Genomic DNA, 19,729 nt, shown 5'->3' with positions numbered 1-19,729 from the left:
TAGGTTTTGTTGTTTATATTTTCACACTTCCTCAGATGCTTCTTTTTCCAAACAGATCAAAGTTTCTTGGTCTATATACTGTTTTTCACAAATCGGTTGTATTAATGACGACATTTTTTTTATTTGAAGCTTCTGATAGTTTTTCTTACGGAAATATTTTTCTTTCTTCTATTTTATCTCTTAATCTTTTGTATATTTTGTGCCTGGAAATTCTGGGCTATTTGTATAACATTAACAATACATAATTTATTTCTTATTCTAAATAGTCCACTGTATCGTCTTTATGGCTCTTCTTTGGCCTTTTTTTTTTTTTTTGTGATTTTTTTTGTGGAGTCTATGTCCTTTTACAATGGGGGGGGGGGCATCCTCCCCACCGGGCATGGCCTGGCCCCATTGTAGGAATGTTTCCGTATTTTGAGGATTCTGTACTGTCATTTTTTTCCAATCCTAGCACCAGTGCGCCTACCAGGACTAGGCACTTTTTTATCCTGGGTCTTGTGCACCCAGCTATTTTTTTTTTATTTTTTTACCTACTTCTGCCCATGATATATGCTATATAAATACAGTCTATATATCAGTGTCTCCTTGGTGAGATTTTGTGAAAAACAGGGTCCACCTGGTGAAGGTACTCACCAAGACTTGAGGATGAATTCAATTTCAGCACTACTACTCTGATTTGTTTGCTGGCTTTTCATCTCACCATTTGGACCACTCTCTTCATTCAGACTTTTTCTCTCACTGTATAAAAAGTGTGGTAGATATGGAGACACAGAACATGCTTCTTCTCTGAGCAGCATTATCTACCAAGACTCCGGTAAACAAATTTGTGATGTCAGTTTAGCTTTAGTATTAATGTAAACAAAAAGTAAAGCACTGGAGATTTACATACTGCTGCACTACTAGGTCCAAATATACTGGGGAAAAGACTTCTGCACTGCAGTAGAAGGCATACTATACTGCTGACAGTTATGACTGCGAGTGCATTTAGATTTTGTTTGCAGACTGCAATTCTCTATGCAGAGGTAGACAATATGAAGGATACTACATAAAATGAGGCATTTAGATTTTTGTTGTCCTAAATGCATTAGCAAATGCACATTTGTGAAAGTAGAGTAATTTCTGAATACCAAAGTGTTATTTTTTTCTGGAAGCTGTGTTAATTCATCCGTGTAAATATGAGGTTGTTTTTGAACATAAAATCTTTTTTATATATCCTTTTTATCAAGAACATAATGTTATATAAGGTAACCATGTTTTCCCATGTTCAGGTTGGTCTTTTTAAGAGCTGAGCAAAATAGAGAAGTTTGGATCAGTAAAATACAATATGTGTAGAGTATGATAATTCTACTGAGCAAATATGCTCTTGTAAAAAAATTCACATTTTTTGCAGGACTGCTATGACTGAAACCTGACATAACCTAAGTCCAGATGAGATATTCTTGCTCTGCAGTTCTCCCTTTTTCCTAATTATAAAAAATCTGTTATTCCATGATATAAAACAGTGAAAAATAAGAGTCAAATACAAGCCAAATGAATATTTAACTTTACTTTACATAATTACAATCATAGCTATGCACATTCACAGACTGGTGCCTACCTCAACCCAAAGCTGAGGGCAAAAAACGTCTTCCAAATAAGTTGTAACTGTAGCAAGCCCCTTGCTACAATCACTGACACCCTTAGTTCCTAACCACAATTGCTCATGAGTTTTAGCATTCATTTAACACTCCATGGCTTCTTAAATGAATACTAGTAGTGCACTTGTTCTGCACTGTCAACTACCAATCACATTCTTAAACACCTTATGCCTGGGGCAGCCATACACTTCACCCTACCTTAAGTATGGCTCTGATTACAAATATTCAGTGCAGTATTTTCACATGGATATTAGAGTGTTTTTGAATATCATGACTGTCTTGTGATCCTGGTCTTTGTGCAACTTAGTGGAGTATTTATTCAACCACACAAAACACAGTATCAGTGTGTCAGTAAAATACAACATCCAGAGGCTGTATCAATTCTACTTTGCAAACTGGCATTGGAATCAGCATCAAAATCCCTTTTCCCATTTTGTGCATGGGAACAGGGTGTCACATCAACAGTGACTATCACCAATGCAATACACGGCATTATGATCTTGCGACTTTAATAATTTTGCTCTCTGATATTTGATGATGAAAAGTAATATCCAAATAAAGGAAAAAGGAACACTTCACTTTATTTTACATGGCTGGAAATATCATGAGCGGTCTACATGCAGAATTCAGGAAATTATACATTATTTTTAATGTAATCTTTTAATGCTTTTCTTTTTTAAGTACTCTTGCAATCTCTAAAATACAATCACTGAGAAGCATTATATGACATTCCATTCTTGATTAAAAATAATATAAAATAGGAGCAAGAGAGCTTTCAGTAACTACTGAGGTCCTGCTCATGTCCTACAGCTGCATGTCAATTCTGCTGCAAGCCATATTTTTCCCTCCTGGTTTTGTACGAAGTACTGATATGCTGATTGTACACCAAGTATAGTTTATTGTTTGACTATAGTGCATCATATGCAAAAAGAAAATAATATTAAAAACAACTGCACTGTTTTCACAAGCTCTATAAGAAGTGCCAATAATCTTCTGAATCTAATTTAGCCCAAGACCTGCTGCTTATATATTAAAAATTGGTAATATCTCAATTGGAGAGTAACCTAGGCAAGCAATGTTATGTAGTCGTACCCTACTATTCATATGTTTACTGTCATTGACTGCTGCTAAGTCACATGATTATAGAAACCAGCTAAAGAAACTCTGCTGCTTTCAGAAGTTGTAGTAGATATTAGTAAGCTGCTGAACTGGATCTAACTCAAGCTCAGCTGTTTATGCATATAAGAAAAGCAAGGGGTAATGCTTCCATTGCAATCCATCTGTAGCAAATAATCTTAGTGCCATTTTGTTCTTCACACTTGCACTTTCACATGTCTCCTATCATTAACTGGGCATTCATGCAATTAAGGAAACCATAACCAAATAAAGTCAACATAAAACATCTTACTGGTATCAAAGTGTTATCAGATATGCTGCTGAATCTGATTTAATCTGAGCCCAGTAGAGATGTCCCTGTTTTGCAGTGCATCATTTTTAATAATAAAAATTGCAGCTCTCTGATACCCAACAGTAACAAGTAATAAAATACAGGCAACAGAAATATTTTATGTTGTTTTTCATGATTACAAATACCTGTTGCAGTCTTTTCTTGTTGAAGCTAAAGTACTTTGAAACACCTTGACTATCCTCAACTGCTGACCTTTGTGTAGCTGAATGTGGTGCTCATTCAACTACTTAAACTGCAGCATTAGGGGGTCAGTAAATAGCAACATCTGGAGGCTGTATTAATCCTACTATGAAAAAAGGATGATAAGTGGAAAGCAACATACAGCATTATTGTCTTACACTTTGATAATATTGTTCTCTGATACTTGCCAGTGAGAAGTAATAGCCAAATACATGTATCAGCAGTATTACTTCACCTTGTTTTGCATGGCTTCAAATATTATAATGAGCAGTGTTTACATGTGGTTGCTGCTTTTCAATTCATATTTCTTATTTATTTACATTTGTTTACCAGGAAAGTCTGACTGAGCTAGTAGCCTGTTTTCAGCAAAGGTCCGGGGAGAAAAACTCCAAAAATTACAAATATATTCTTTGATTAACAAGCATAAGTACATTAAACAGAACAATTCAAGGTGTTAGAAACATTCAGATTATTTAGAGTACAATTACTATTATTACTAGTTTTACTGCAAGAAACACAAGGATCTTGATACTTTGGCAAACATTTTTTTCTGACCAGAGAATAACCATATAAAGGCAATAAGAATATATGTTTTATATTATCATTTATATAATTTTCTGCAGTGTTTGCAAGAGAATGTTACAGCACTGAGGCACACCTTAATGCTAGTCTTTGTGGAGATAAATGCTGTATTCACTCAGCTATGCAAAGTGCAGCATCTGGCAGCAAAATTGATTTAAGCATGAAAAGGTGAACTTATGAAAGCAATGCAACATACCTTTTTCTCACGACCAGCAAAATGCTGTATGTTGCTTATTCTGCAGAGACAGTAGAAATTCTGTGGAATTAATGATTCATACTTCTATCTGGAATGAAACATTTTGTACCCTAAAAATGTATTTCCAGGTGAAACTCATTACATTATACTGTGTGTGAGTGCTTGCTACAATCATCCAGGATATAAAATTTGGGGCAGGATCTACTTTTTTTCATGATTGAGTGCCAGGGAATCATTCTAGGGTCCCTAAATGCTTCTGAGTTTAATGGCTGAACTTTCTCCAAGTTTTATTTTAGTCCTAATTATGTACTGTATTACGTCATCCCTTAAGGGATACCATTTTGTGTATCTCGTGCAGGGTGAGAACACATGGCCTTCTCACTTTCTTACTGCAAAGGAAAGCATGCTATCTAACAAAACCCAAAATTATAATTGAATGGGAGATTAACTTATCAGAGAGAGAGCATGTCGCTTAACCAGAAATGTAAAATACTTTACTGCACAATGTCAACCTTATCTGTTCCAAGATATTTCACTTACTTCTTTTACAGCATACAATGCATTGCTATGGACAGATGGACCATGCATTAGTACTGAATAGGAAATGAAAAGAAATACTGTATAAAATGGAAGAAAATAAAAATGCAGGTCTCCCAGAACAGCCTTCATTGTAAACACATCTAGCTGACAAAACCTTGATCATGTCCACAGCAGAATTAATGTATCTGACCATGAACCAAAACACCTGACTATCTGTAAATGATTATAATAACTTTATAAAGACAGTGATTAATAAACTCTGCCAAGTGCATTCACCATTTCCTGTAGGGAATAGTATGCAATTAAAATGTTTATTTCAAAATCAGTCTGCTGTAAGCACATACTTATTATGCAGCAAAATAATTTATTTTATTTCACATAAAATAACAGCTACATCTTACAGAACTGTTTCAGACTTAGATTTTCAACTGTTTACTTGTGTTTGTGAGTATGGCTGTGAAAGCAATATTATTGAAATTTTCTTTATACAACTGTTACATTTCAGTATCAGGTACTGAACAATGAATGGTTAATTCCACTATCCCTCACTGTAAATATACATATAATTAATTGATTCATATTAAAATCAATCTGCTGTTATCCCAAATGCCTATTCCTTTTTTCTCTCATAGATATCAGTGAATGAATAAATTAATGAATTAAGTAGCTCACTGATCCTGATGTTTTATTTCTCATACTACTTCCTACTCCTGCTGTTCTCATCCAATCACTCATTGTATTTTAAAGCAACACTTCAACAGCACTGAAAGCCAACATTCAACATTGCAGTTTAACTCAGAAAGGATAAAGGTACTGTGGTGGTTTTGTGTGTGTTTTCATTCCTCCTGCTTTAAATATAAAACAGATTTAACTTATTTACTTTGGGGGGAGTTTAAATGGAGCAACATTTACAAGAAAGGGATTAGGTGGATTTTTTCCATGACTAGTTCTGATATTTTTTTCATAAAGGTGAACAGTTAAGCCCACTGTATAACAAATTATAATGGTTTCAGTCATTAGTTCATATGCAAAATTGATTAGTCGTCATTTTGATTGCATGTTTATTTTTTGTGCATTTTTCATTACAACCTATGGAACAATGAGTAGCTATGAAGTTCAGCATTCAAGAAGTGACTTGATCCACTCTGGTATAGGGTCCACCTGGAAATCTCTACATCTCCTGGTAGACCAACAGACCTGGATTACTTCTGCATTTTTATTAACTGCAGTGGACTGGAAAGGACATATTTCTTCTGTTACTCCCATTGTCTCTTGTGTATGACTTTTTATTTTCACCTATGAACTACCTCTATAACTATGCCATTACATGGGTTAATGCAGTAGTACATCACTGGCACAGAAGGACATACCGATAAAAGATTTATTTAACTTGAGTAACAGAGGCCATCTCAGATTTTCCTCCAGTTTCTTCTTCCCTATCTATGGAGAGCCAACAGTTTTAATCAGAAGTGCATTGCTGGTCTAAAGATACCTTGGCACTGCATTTTTCCATTATACTCTCTAAATTGGCATCATATGGTGGACTTTCCTTCCTGCAGGTGCTTGGTATCAGAATTCTGATTCCTTATACTGTCACCCTGTCTTATAAGCCTTGGAGGAAGGATTCAAATATAGCTTACTAGTCAAGAGATGACTCTTACTTTTTCATAGTACCCTACTGATTAACAACTTCCATTACATTTGGATTGTTCTGTCTAAATAGCATGCTCTTATACTTACTGTGAACTGTAAGGGTTACATCTGAGCTGGAAGATCCTGCTACATTCACTGCTGTACATGTATAGCGTCCCGTGTCTCCAGGTTCGATAAATGATATCTGCAAAGCCCCTGTGCTCAGCATTCTTACTCTCAAAGATTCAGTGAGCTGGTGACCATCTTTCTGCCATGTGATATCAGGGGAAGGGTGCCCTTCTGCCTCACATACCATTGTGACAGATTTGTCAACATCAACCACATACTCTTCAGGGTGTGATCTGATCAGTGGGGGAACTTAAAAAAAAAACACAGACTGTTACACATACTTTAAAAAAAGACACATTCTTCATAACAGTCACATCAACAATTGATATACTGCTGACTCAGCTTCACTGTGTGTGTGTGTGTGTGTGTGTGTGTGTGTGTGTGTGTGTGTGTGTGTGTGTGTGTGTGTGTGTGTGTGTGTGTGTGTGTGCATATCTCTCAAGTGTACCTCATTATGAGGAATGTTCCTCATTTGAAGTCTTAAAACATTCGTGTTCCTCAAAGTTCCACATTGAAAGGATCCATCATACATTCAGTGTTATCAATTTTTTAACTGATATCCATTGTAAATTGAACTGAATCATGCCAGTTCATAAAAAGAGCTATTATATAATCAAATATATCACATTTTAACCATCCTATGAGCTTCCTAGATGAAGTTAGTAAGCTGTTAGCAAGTGTTCCACATTTTGCCACTTTGTACCACATTTTGAAAGGTAGTGTTCCTCACTTTGAAGCTGGAAGGCTGAGGGCTATGTGTGTGTGTGGGTGTGTGTGAGCATGCATGTGTGGACATGCAAGTATATTTATGAGTGTGGAGATTCATAAAATGAAACTGTAAAAAAGTTATAATAAAGAATTTAAATTTAGTCCACATCTACACTGGAGTTTCACTCTACTAAACTGAACAGGGCTCAAAATGCAAGACAAAGTCGACTATTACATATCAGTCTGAAGTTCTTGGGAAGTTACTAGAAATGCATAGCAAAGACCATTGAGGAGCACAGCCTATTTCCCAAGTGACTTGCTCAGTGTCACAAAGTATGTCAATGGTGGCTGAAGAAATCAAGTCCTGGACCACGGGAAGCAGCACATAACAGCTTATAGCCTTAATATTCTGCACTAATTACAGACGAGTGGCTGTAGTTCTGTATGTGATGCTGGGAAAGATCTGGCTTATTAAAGGTCAACCAGGCATGGAAAGATTGAAAACCAGAGGAAGGCTGGCAGCAGGGCTGGGCTTTCTGCTAGTCCAAATGATCACTGTGCAGATTAGAGCTCCTACATTAGTTAACAAATACTTGAAGAAGGTGGAGGACCATGAGCTTCACTGTGCTCAGCCTGCAATAAGCAGGAGAACAATTCCTCCAATCTGAGGACCATGAGCTTCACTGTGTGCTCAGCCTGCAATAAGCAGGAGAAAAATTCCTCCAGTCCTCTAAGTAACATGATACTGAAGGCTACAGCAACCACAGGAGTCACAGATCAGCTGTATTTCCAGGCCAGCCCTATTAACAAATGATCAGGTGTATAACTCTGCCTTGAGGTATTAGATTAGAACACTGGGTAATGACAGGCATTTGTAACTCAAGACAATGAGCAAGTCTCTACCTGTGAAGTAATGAAGGCTTCTATGAAATCCAGTATAAAAACAGAAATGTTAAAAGCTGACCAGCAGCCATCACCAAACTGTCCTACTAGTAAAAAATAGTTTTAGCAGGTTTTTCATACATTTTACTTATGCATTAAAATTATTAGCATAAAATGTTAGGGGTGATTTCAGATCAAGTAAATGCTCACACACGAAGTGTACAGTACACTTAAACTTTCACACATGGAGGTGCTGTCAGACACTCCAGAAAGTATGAAAAAATATTCCATTTAACATCATAGGCCATAAGATCAAAATGTTTGGAATAATCTGCTAATTAAAATCTTCATAACTGAGTCAGTACATGAAAACTATTGGCAATAACATTAGAAGCACTGTCTGCATATTATTATTGCTACACAGACTCAAGCTGCATGGCTTATGTGGTACTATGCCCCTGGGATATTTAAAACAGAAGATGAAATGACATTGGAATCAGATCATAAACTGGTCTGTGAATTGTTGAGAGGTTGCTATGGTGAATAATGACCAAATACATGCTGACTATATGTAATGTATATGCTTATTCAAGTGTTTAGTATGATCAGTCTTAAGACATCTGTGAAGTGGCATCCAGCAATTCCGTACATTAGAAAAACTTGGAAATTCAAATGAGTTCATTGGACACCCACAGGATATAAATATACTCTACTTTAGAACCAAGAAATTCATTTGAGTATTTTGAATGTCCAAAGAAGAGCAGAGCTTAATTTTAGTTAAAACAGTGATACATGCTATAGATGTTTATTTATTTATTGAGCAGCACTTATTAACTCCCAAACCATTTTTAATGCACTTGACTATTTTTAACCAGGTAACCTACTGGTCATGTTTCCCTTTTCTGGGGTGATCCCAGAGCACTGTCTGGTTAAATTACTTGTTCAGAGTTACACAGTGACAGCTCATTAACAACTCAGTCTTACTCCTCTGCACATAGTATAACTGTGTTAACAAAAAAGTGTCTGATGTATACAGCTCTGAAAGTTTCCAGTTAGAGCAAGTGTCCTGTTGTAAGTGATCACGCCCACAAAAAGTCAGTAGGTTAGCAGTGAACATGCCTTGCGAACTGGATTGTCAAACATACCTGCTGATACTGATCTCTCCTACATATAGTCAGAACTCAGAAATTAAACAGTTGATGTAACATTAACTAAATAATAACATACTGACATGTAGAACACATCAACAGACAGCTGCCAGAAGGCTAAACTTCCTTCTAGGGATAGTCTGACTGATATTAATATGTTTCCAAGAGGAAGTAATGGCTAATATAAAGTAATAAAATTACCTTTCAGGGAGGACAAGGAAGTGCAGCCACATATTATCCTCCGGCTGAAAACACATTCAGTCAGTAAGAATGATGACAGGTCATGGAATGAAGATGGAAGGGGGTTCCTATTGCATTATCGAATTGCTGAAACGTCAAACCTGAAAACATTGAATATAAGCGTTTGAAGTTTCAGCAATCCGAATTAAAAACAAAACAAACAAAAAAAAAAAACAGCTCAATAACTGTTGCAAGAAGGGGGCAAGCCCCCCTGCACCCCCACATCAGGGGCTGCGCCCCCACACCCCTCGCTCTTTAAATATACCAACTCCGAGATCGCACTACAGTGCAGTAAAAGGAAATATTCCCTTTCTGCACTGTAGTGCGATCTCGGAGTTGGTATATTTAAAGAGAGGGGTGTGTGTGGGGGGTGCAGGGGGGCTTGCCCCCCTGCTTACGTCAGTTACTTTCTGTCCATTTTTTTTTTTTTTTGTGTTCAAAATTATAAAACTTCGAACATACAAGTTCGATCTTGTGGTGTTCGAAGTTTTATAGTTTCGATCACGTAATAGGAACCCAATGGAAGGAGTCTACTCATAAGATATGAGAAAGCCAGTAAGAACAGGTAGAAAGCAAAATCAGCAGAAGTAAAGGAAACTGAAACAATCATGACTTTAAAATGAATACGATCTTTTTTTGCATATGTTTTCCAGCCTCCTTATCATCCACCATCTGTCATATTGGAGTGCCCCTACCCAATACCTGCAATAAGGCAAAGAAGAAATTAGAGACCCTGGTATTACACCATTCTTACAGAATACAAGAAGTAAGGGAATAAGCTGCAGTGAAACCCCAAGGCAAATAGAGAACTTAACTGTGGAATGGTTACAGTTCTATTTCAGACTGCAAAACACAGAAGTTAGACAATGGAAGACAAAATGCTTATGTAAGGGTTACCAGATGGATCCTGCTCTATAAGAATACGTACCAGCAGTAACAAAGGAAGTATAAGAATAGAAAATATAAAAATAAAGGCACTAAATAGACAGTTAAATCACAAAGTGTGGGACACAAAGTGTTAGAACACAGAACCAAAGTTCAGCAGAGAGAAAAACACAGGAGCTTACCTAAAATATATCTGAGTGTGCACACATGACGTGCCTCCTGGAGAACAGAAGTTATAAAAAACTGCTACGTTTCTCTGTACATTCAAGAAAATGGACTATAGGACTTTATAAGACATTACTTCAGGAATAAGACTTTCTTGGATGATCCTCCTGTTGGGCCATGTGCCAAAGATAATCCCAAGATAATGTTTTCTGGTTAGAGAGCCCAATATCTGTCTGGAAGTCACTAACACAACTAGTGAAAAGAGGACAGCCACAAGCCCATATGGTTTACCAGTGCAACTTTAATAATATAAATTATAGTATTTAACAACAATGAAACAAAAGGGCACTTTTTAAATCCATCACAGGATGGCACAGTCATTTCTTTCATTCCTAAAGAGAAAGAGCCTAGGTGTGGTTTGCTGTCCTAAAGGAGCATTTCTCTGTTAAAAGTCATGTCCTTCCTGCAACGCTAGATCCTCACTGAGAGTTAAAACTCTGTAAGCCATAGGACTAAAACCTATAGGTATTTACTCAGCTCTGGCAAGAAAACTTCCCCAGGCTACCGATACCTCTCCCTTTACTCATAATCCTTTGTATCTAAGGCACTTTTGTACAGATCTCTGAAAGTTTCTACAGTAATAGCAACATGAGCAAAAGTGCAGTGCCAAATTAATCCTGAGACATGGGGCAGGAAGGTGGGCTTGGTGAAAGAGCTTAAATTGCCAATGCAGGTTTAGTGTTTAGGCAACTACATATCTCTTCTGGCTGAAACTGGAAGCTTCAGCTTTGTCACCCATAGGACAGAGTCTCGTGCTAAACCTCTTGGGAGGCTTTTCATGACTAAAAATCTTTCTTAGTAGCTCCAAATGTCATTATGGATCTGGAAGCAATATCCAACTTGTAATGTCAGCAAAGGTATTCAGTGATGTCCAAGTAGCAACTATGTAAATGACCACTGACACCTTAAAAAAGCTACTTTGCTTGGTATGTCATGGAAGTTTGTTCCAGAAGTGAGTGATATGTTGGGATAAGAATATATTATGCCAACGTGTTTTATCTGATTATCTTTTGATGAGGTGGGATGTCATAAAGGCAGAAGTACAAATTGGACAAAAAGCAAATTATACAGCTTCAGGATATGATGCCTCCTAGCCACCTGTAGTGTGAGCAGGCCTGCCATGTGGGCACATGAAGAGAAATATGACCCTGATTCCCTTTAGACTGGAATAGCCAGGCAAGTTTTCACAGACTAGAAAACCTCTCCCAAGGAAGGAGCATGTGATTCATGATTAGTCTGCTGAGATCCTTCCTGTCCTCTGGGACAATTCCAAGTTTGGTAATTGCTGTATTTTCTGCATGTTTTCCAGAATATCATAAACTGTCAGTTTGTGACTACTGAAATCAAAGCTGTGACTGCAATGCATCTAAGCAAATGAATGCTGAGGTTCCATAACTTAACTCCAAGTCTGGATAGAGAATTGTTGAATTGCTATCACTCTCTTGTCTCTCTAATGGATTTTACTGATACTTCAAAGAACAAGGTATCACTAAATAGGGCAGTAGAAAACTGAGATTTGGAGTTCTTATCAGTTTGGTCAGGCACAGACAGGCATGGTGGTGCATAGCAAAATTGCTACTTGCTGCCTTAGCAGTACTAACCACTGAACTGTGCATCACACAGATAAACTGGTTAGAAATAGAGAGAGAAGTTGACAGTTAAGAGTGCAGTTTAGTCTTGGTCTTTGAATTTGGTAACTCTTCCACAGTCCTGAGGACCTCATGTGTCATGTCCGTCTGGAACCTCTCCATGTGCCCAAGGTAATTCAATACCCTCAAAGTAAAGATGGAGTTTAAGAAAACATATTCTGAAATCTGTTTAAAAATGACACTTGGTGAATCTATAATCACTACAATACAAATACTGTTTGCATTCACAAAGTATCTACTATAATTTCTTTGTAGGTTGTTCTCTCATTAAAAATGTTTTGGAGATTTCCTTCTTGGGCTTCTGCTTAAAAGGGATCTTGCATGACCCAGTTGAACCTTCCCAGTAACCAAATGCAAATAAACAAATAAATATGTCTAAAGCCTTAGGTTGTGGCTCTAGAGCCTTTCCGAATATTACAGTCACCATCATGGAGTCTACTACCTATTTTTTTTTTTTGTTGTTCAACTGGGGGAGCCCTTGAATGGAAGAGGAATTCTGTTGGGCCTCCTATGGAGAGGAGCAACCAGATTAGGATTCTTAAAGCCATTGCCTGGTTTAAAATTTCACTGGGGGGGCTACCAAAAAGGAAGTTGTGAGGGAGCAAAAACCTCTGTAAGCATGTACTCTGAATATGAAATGCTGTTCTGTGAACAATTAGCCTTGGTCTTGCTAAGTTTTGAAATCTCCTCAAACTTGGGGGTTTTCAGGCATTGAGGTGAGGGAGGTGGGGTAGCCAGCCTGTTGACTGTCATCCGTGTCTGGAGTGGGGGTCTCAGATGCTTCCTTTTAAATGTTGCTGTCCTGCAAGGTAATGGATAGGAAGAATCCAAGGAGGAGGAAGATGACACAGTGCTGTCACCTTTGGAGGCCCTATGGTTCCTCTATCCTGGACTGGAAGGGGAAGAAAGGTCTGATGCAGAAGAAGGAAAACAAAAATAAGCCATGGTCTGAATTGTCTCTGGCAAGGTGATAAGCTTGTCCGGTAAGCATCTGAATCTGCTACAACCTCAACATGGCCAAGCAGCCAGCAAATTTATCTCATATCTCTTTCACTAATAAACTGGTTAACAATTACTGAAACAGCAGCTTTTTGTTGTTTTATTGTCACGGCTTCTTCATAAAGTAAACCATCTTAATAAATGCCTACTGCTCTTTAACAAACTCTTCTTAATCACCATCCACAACTACCTTAGACCCAAAGACATTTTATCTTTCTTCACAAACCTACATTTACCATTAGTAAGAGTGAAAATGTATTCTTCAAGCTAAGACTGGCAATTTGGTGTTTGATACCCTCACACTTAACATGTCAACTTAAGAGATCAGTTTCAAACGTGCCTTTCCCATTAAGTTGCCTGTATGTATTTAAAAGACAATAGCTAGCGTTTAGCTTCATTTTCTCTACTAAGAGTTTACATCTAACATGAAATTTGTGTAAAGTGCTAAAATTATTCTGCTTTAATTTATACTTATATTATTTTCTATGCATTTATTTGGATTTGCTGTCTTCTTTTATTCAGGGTTTGTATACTGTTCCTTAAATATATTTTCTGCAAATTTGCATATGTTGTTTGCACTCTAGTCCAGGCCATGAGCCAAAAGGTATCATGGAACAGCCCATCTCACGCAGTTAACAAGTACATATGTGCATACATACATACATACATACACAAATAATTAAAATGGATCCATAGCAAACAAGATATATGGTGGTCTTCCTAATTTTGGACTGGTAGCAGTTACTCAAATCTAACCAGACTAGAATTCTTGAGAAGGATCAGAGAAACTCAAGAAGATTATCACAATTGATCTGTCTCATTTCAACAAGATATAGAAGATACTCATGAATCTATGGATGAGACATACACTCATTAGTAGGGCTCTTTACTGCAAATACTGGAAAAACTTAAAAACACAGCTTGTAAATTTCTTTTGAAAGTGTTATACAGTATCTCACTGAACTTATTGTTCCAAAACAGATTTAAGGAAAGAACAGGTTAATCAATAACCATAGGTTTAAAAAATGCCTCAGGAAACAGAGATTAACTGAAAGATGAACATGGACTGGGATATTGAAAATATTCTTCACAATAAGGCAGAATTACATAATGGTGTGATTTTAGGACTGATTAGAAAACAGACAGACAGACTTTTAAAGGAAGGGGATGAAATCCTTTGCTCAGTTCATCACAAGAAAAAGCATTAAATCTGTGAATATCCGGAAGCTGGTAGGGCAGAGGGCCTAAGGCATCACTTACTGAAGACAAGGCTGTCATGATAAATGACTCTAGTAAGAGCTGTTTGACTGAGCTACCAGGACATAATGCAAGCAGGCAGTGTGGTAAAGCGGTAAGGAAAGATAGTACAATATTGGTATGTACATAAAGAAACACTGTCAACAGAAAGTATGCATTCTGCAGGCCACATAAGCGTCATGGTACAGAAGAGATAAGACAAATTAGAAAAGAAACCTTAATTTCAGTTTAGATAACGATCCCTGTAGATGCAGACATCAATTTTGGGCAACTGTTCTCTTCTGGAGGGTTAAAGTTCATGTTTTGAAGATGTACATAGGTTTGTGTGCTTGTTCAAAGTTAATAAGGGGTGTGGTTGTTTGTATTTAGTATTTTGTTTGAGGGTTTTTATTAAAAAAAAAAAAAAGGTCTTGAAACTGTGACATAGGTTGATATGGAGATGCAAAGAAACAACTGTGCAAAAGATCAGCCCGCCAAACATTAGTATATGAATTTAACACCAAGCTGGAAATACACATTCCAAAAACTGTCATGTATAATAGGTGGGAGCGATAACTTTTTTACATGATTTATTATGTATTTATTTCCATTTGTTTTCTGGGATAGTCCGGAGAAATAAGCTATACATATTACATATATACTGATGAGATAAAGTTACATAATGACTGTTAACAGATTCAAGTTACTAATAAGCATTATGCAAAATACAAAAATAACAATAACTTACATCCAGGTTCTGGGTACAATATATACATACTGATATAGAATTAGAATTGGGCTTTCTTTTCTTTAAATCTCATCTTCATGATGGATATGCTGTCAATATTATCCTGGAACATGAATGGCTTTACAGGTACAGATAAAAGGAAAGAAAAGTCATTTGAATTATATTAAGAAATACAGAGTGCACATAGCAATGCAGCAGGAGACACACCTGGAAAGAAATGAGCATGCAAATTTGACAAAGAGAGGATTTTAGAATGAATCTTCAGCATAATGTCAGGAACAACGGAAAAGAGGGGTAAATATATTAATTGCTAGGGGGCTCCAATAGTGATAGTTGAGGGGGAAAAAGACAAAAATGGTAGATTTGTGGTAGTAAGGGGCTACTGGCAAGGGAGGAGGACAATGGCATGCATTTATATTCCATCAAAACTGCTATTATGGAGCTTAAGAAAATCTAGGGAGAAATAATCAGCTTTCAGCAAGGAATACTACTTATAGGCAGGGACTGCAGTTGATTCACAATACTAAGGATGTATCTGGGGACCTAGAAGGGACAACAGAACAAAAGATGGTAGATTTCTGAAGAAATTTATGAAACTATTTGGAGTGGAAGATATGAATTCAGTAGCAGGAACTCCGACAGAATTTACATATTATTCCTCAAGGTACAATAGTTGGGCTAGACTAGACAGAAATTACATTTCGCAAGAAATGTGCATTTACTTGAAAGTTTCATCACACATCCAATAACTACTTCTGAACATGCACCAATAAAAACCAAGATAAAAATGCAGGGCAATAAAGAAAAAAAATAAGACAGTGGCACGTTTTCACCTACTTGTTAAAAAGAATGGAATTTAAGGGTAGTGGAAATTATTTGAGAGTTATTAGGGAAGATAGAACTATCTTCAGAAGTTATAGCCAGTGACTGGGACAAAATGAAAATGGAGTTTAAAAATAAGGTTGAATTAAAAGAGAAACAGATATAGTTAAAAAGTAACAGAAATTAATTTGAGGGAGTGGCAAAGGTTAAAGTATTGCAGAATAAGAGGAATCCTACAATACAAGAAGAGCAGAAAATGCAAAGTGCTAAAGAGAAAATAAGGTAGTATCTGGATAATATGCATGAGTCTAGAAAGATTACAGTTAAGCAACTATTTTTGATAACTCCAGAGCACAAAAAATTTAGCACAATGACTTAGGCAACAGAAAGCTGAAAGATTGTCAAAAACTTAGGGAACCTATAACAAGAAAAACAACCAGAGATACTGTAGCGGTTTTTAGAGATATTCTGGAAATTTTATGAAAATTTCTATAAAGTACAGAAATGTGGAAATAAAAAAAAGACTACAAATGGAAATATTTATGGAAAACGTAATTATGCCAAGTTTAGATGTAGACAAGGCTCAACAACTAACAGTTAAGATAGGAAGCGATGAGATAGAAACAATGATGTATAATCAGTCTTCTTGAAAGTCTCCAGGAACAAAAGGTTTTCCTGTGGAAGTTTGGAAATTAAGAGGGAAGAAAGTGATAAAGATCTGGAAGATTTTAATAAACAGTATTTTAGAAGGAGGGAAAGCACCAACATTTTGGAAGAAAACTGTGGTAGCCGTGTTACCTAAAGATAGCAAAGGCTCTCCAGATCCATCTTCACACATACCCATTTCAATTTTAAACCACAGTTATAAAGTGTTTATGTCTATACTGGCTAAAAAAATGGCAAAGGTGTTGCCAAAACCAATACATATGGGTAAGTGTAGTTTTGTGGAGGTGGGAACATTTGACAACATTAATAGAACAATTACAATCCAGAGGAAAGCAGTATGCAAGAAAATCCCTCTGTTGTTCATAGGTTCATAGGTTCATACTAGGCTATCTGCCCGAGGGCATTTACAAGCCTAGCCCATAGTTTTGTGGCTTACGCCACCCCTTTAGTATGGGGAACTATACCCATTATTTTGCTGTGCCTCTGTTGAGCAGTGACACTGAGGTAATCCCTGGGGTATATCTGCGATCTCCCATCCATTGGTCAAGATTTCTCTTGAACAAGGCCAGCGAGGTGCTCTGCCTCACATATACCGGGATTTTATTCCACAGCATAGGGAGTCTTTGGGTGATGAATCTATCCCTCCAGCACGTCCTATTAATAGCTGTGTCGAGGTTTAAGTCTCCCGCCCTTGTGGCTCTGACGGATCTAGATTTTTTGAGGTGAAGCATATTCATCAAATCTGGGTTTGACATGGGCTTGTATGTTAGGCAAAGGTCACCTCTGAGCAAGCGGTAAGCGACTGAATAGAGCTGGAGTTCTTTCAGTCGGGCAGCATAGGACAGATGTTTGAGACCCTTTATCCTTTTGGTGAGGAACTTTTGTGGCCTCTCCAGCTGCTGCAAGTGTCGGGTCAGATACATTCCGAATGGGGCATTGTACTCAATCATTGGTCTGATGAGTGATGAGTATAGGGAGACTATGACCTCCCTTGATCTAGATGAGAATCCCTTCATGATAAGGTGGGCAATGTAGAAGGTCTTCCTAACTACTTTAGCTACATGGGTGTCGAATGACAGACTACTATCAACCTGGGTCCCCAGGTCCCTGATAACTTCTTCTGTACTCAGTGGATTGCCACCTATTTGGTAGCTAGGGGTAACCTTGTTTTTCCTGAAGGGTATGACTATGCATTTTTGGCATTTAACTTTAGGCCATGGCTCTGGCACCAGTTATCCGTTTCTGTGAGACCCTTCTGAAGGATATCTGTGTCAGATGTGTTTTCTACTATGGCCCAGTTTGCAGTCATCTGCAAACTTTGTCAGCCATAACCCTCCTGTGTTTGCTTGTACTTGAAAAGTAGATGCCAAACAAGAGTGGGCCCAGGACTGAGCCCTGTGGTACACCACTTGTGACAGGCTTTGAGTCTGACATGGCGCCAGCAACTCTGACCCTGTGGGTTCTGTCACTCAGCCAGTTTGCAACCCATCTTGTGATGTATGGGTTAACATTTAAGCTGATGAGTTTTTCAATGATACCCGAGTGGGGTATTGTATCAAAGGCCTTCGCCAGATCGAGGTAGGCTGTATGGACTGCCTTTCCCTCATCAATGGCTTTGGTGACTGTTTGAAAAAGTCAACCAAGTTTAGAAGGCATGATCTGCCTTTGACAAAGCCAAACTGGGATGGATCCAAAGTCTGCAAATTCCCTATGTCTTTATTTATGAGGTCCATTATGATCCTCTCCATGGCTTTGCAGATAAGACTTGTCAAGCTAATGGTGCGGTAATTTCCAGGGTCGGTGGAGGCACCGCCTTTGTGAAGTGGGACCACAGTTGCAGTGCACCACTCCTGGAGTGCGTATCCAGAGGTAAGACTATGATTAAACAGGTGTCCTAGCAGTGGGTTTAATTCCTCGTTGAGTTCGTGGAGGACACAGCCGGGGACACCATCAGGTCGCATGGATGCTGTGTTTTTGCTTTGGAGAGAGCAGTTCTCACTTGGGCGTTGGAGATGTTTGGGGGCTGCAATCGCTTGGTATAGATATCTCTCCTTTTGGGGAGGGGAGAAGTTTGCACTGAACCTGTCAGCCAGTATGTTGGCAATGTCTGTAGGATCAGTAATCTTCACATCATTTTGAACTAGTTCTGAGCATATCTGGGAGTTTCCTCCCAGGTTTCTAACATAGCTAAAGAAGGCCTTATGATTGTCTTTTGAGTCTTTAGCTATTTTTCTCTCAAAATTTGCTTTGGATGATTTTATGAGAGCTCTTAGTTTTTTACTTATAGTGATCAAGGGTGTCTTACCTTTTAAGGATTTTGCTCTATCTTGTAGTAGCTTCCTCCTTTTGTTGTAGAGTTTGTTTATGGCTGGGGTCCACCAGAGTGGACGCTTGCCTTTGGTACAAAGAGTCTTTGTTTTGCTTGGGATTGCCTTATCCATGCAGTCCTGCAGGTGCTGGTAGAAGGCATTTGTAAGTGATTCAGCGGCTTGAGTACTGTTTTCCTTCGGCTCGGGGGCCTTAAAGGAGACCACACTAGTCTTTAGAAGTGTGAAGTCGGCTTTCGAGAAGTTCTTTACTGTGGTCTTTTTTATTTCAGGTGGGGGTGGGATGAGGACCTCCAGCGAGATTAGTTTGTGATCTGATCTCACCAGTGAGGGGTATACTTCCGGTGGGTCTTGATGCAGGGAAGGCATCTGACAGAGTAAGATGGGATTTTATGAGTAGGGCATAAGAAGCATTTGCATTCATGATACAATAATAAAGTTAATTAGAAGGATATAAGAAGAATCAGAGGCAAGAATTAAAGTGAAAGGGTTCCTATCAGATAAGCTTGTCCTTCAAAAGAAGAACCAGGCAGGGGTGTCCTCTTTCCCCTTTTTATTTGCTTTATATTTAGAACCATTGCAAAGGAAATAAGGGACTCAGAAATACAAGGATATAATTGGTATGGTAATCAAGAAAGGCTGGTTTATTTGCAGGTGATATTCTTTTGTACCTGGTAGATCCATAAAAGGTCATCTCAATGTGTTGTGGAACATTTTGAGACAGTTTCAAGTCTTTTCTGGATATAACATTATTGAAGACAAATCAAAGGCTATAGCCGTAAATTATACACCAGCACACAAACTGGTTCAGCAATACCTATATTTATGGG

General features: G+C 37.8%; 1 protein-coding gene across 1 annotated transcript in view; it reads right to left on the bottom strand.

Moving 5' to 3' along the window:
- Nucleotides 1–19,729, bottom strand: part of HMCN1 (hemicentin 1) — a 5,606,893-nt gene that overhangs the window by 725,513 nt on the left and 4,861,651 nt on the right. The window contains exon 81 of the mRNA XM_044085314.1: nucleotides 6,344–6,613. Coding sequence (XP_043941249.1) covers nucleotides 6,344–6,613 — 270 coding nt within the window. The remainder of the gene's footprint in view (nucleotides 1–6,343; nucleotides 6,614–19,729) is intronic.

This window comes from Protopterus annectens, chromosome 10.part0, assembly GCF_019279795.1.
Source record: "Protopterus annectens isolate FY-2018-M chromosome 10.part0, PAN1.0, whole genome shotgun sequence".
Classification (NCBI taxonomy): Eukaryota; Metazoa; Chordata; order Ceratodontiformes; family Protopteridae; genus Protopterus; species Protopterus annectens.
Note: the sequence above shows the minus strand (reverse complement) of the source record. Positions and strands in the feature narration are given on the sequence as shown.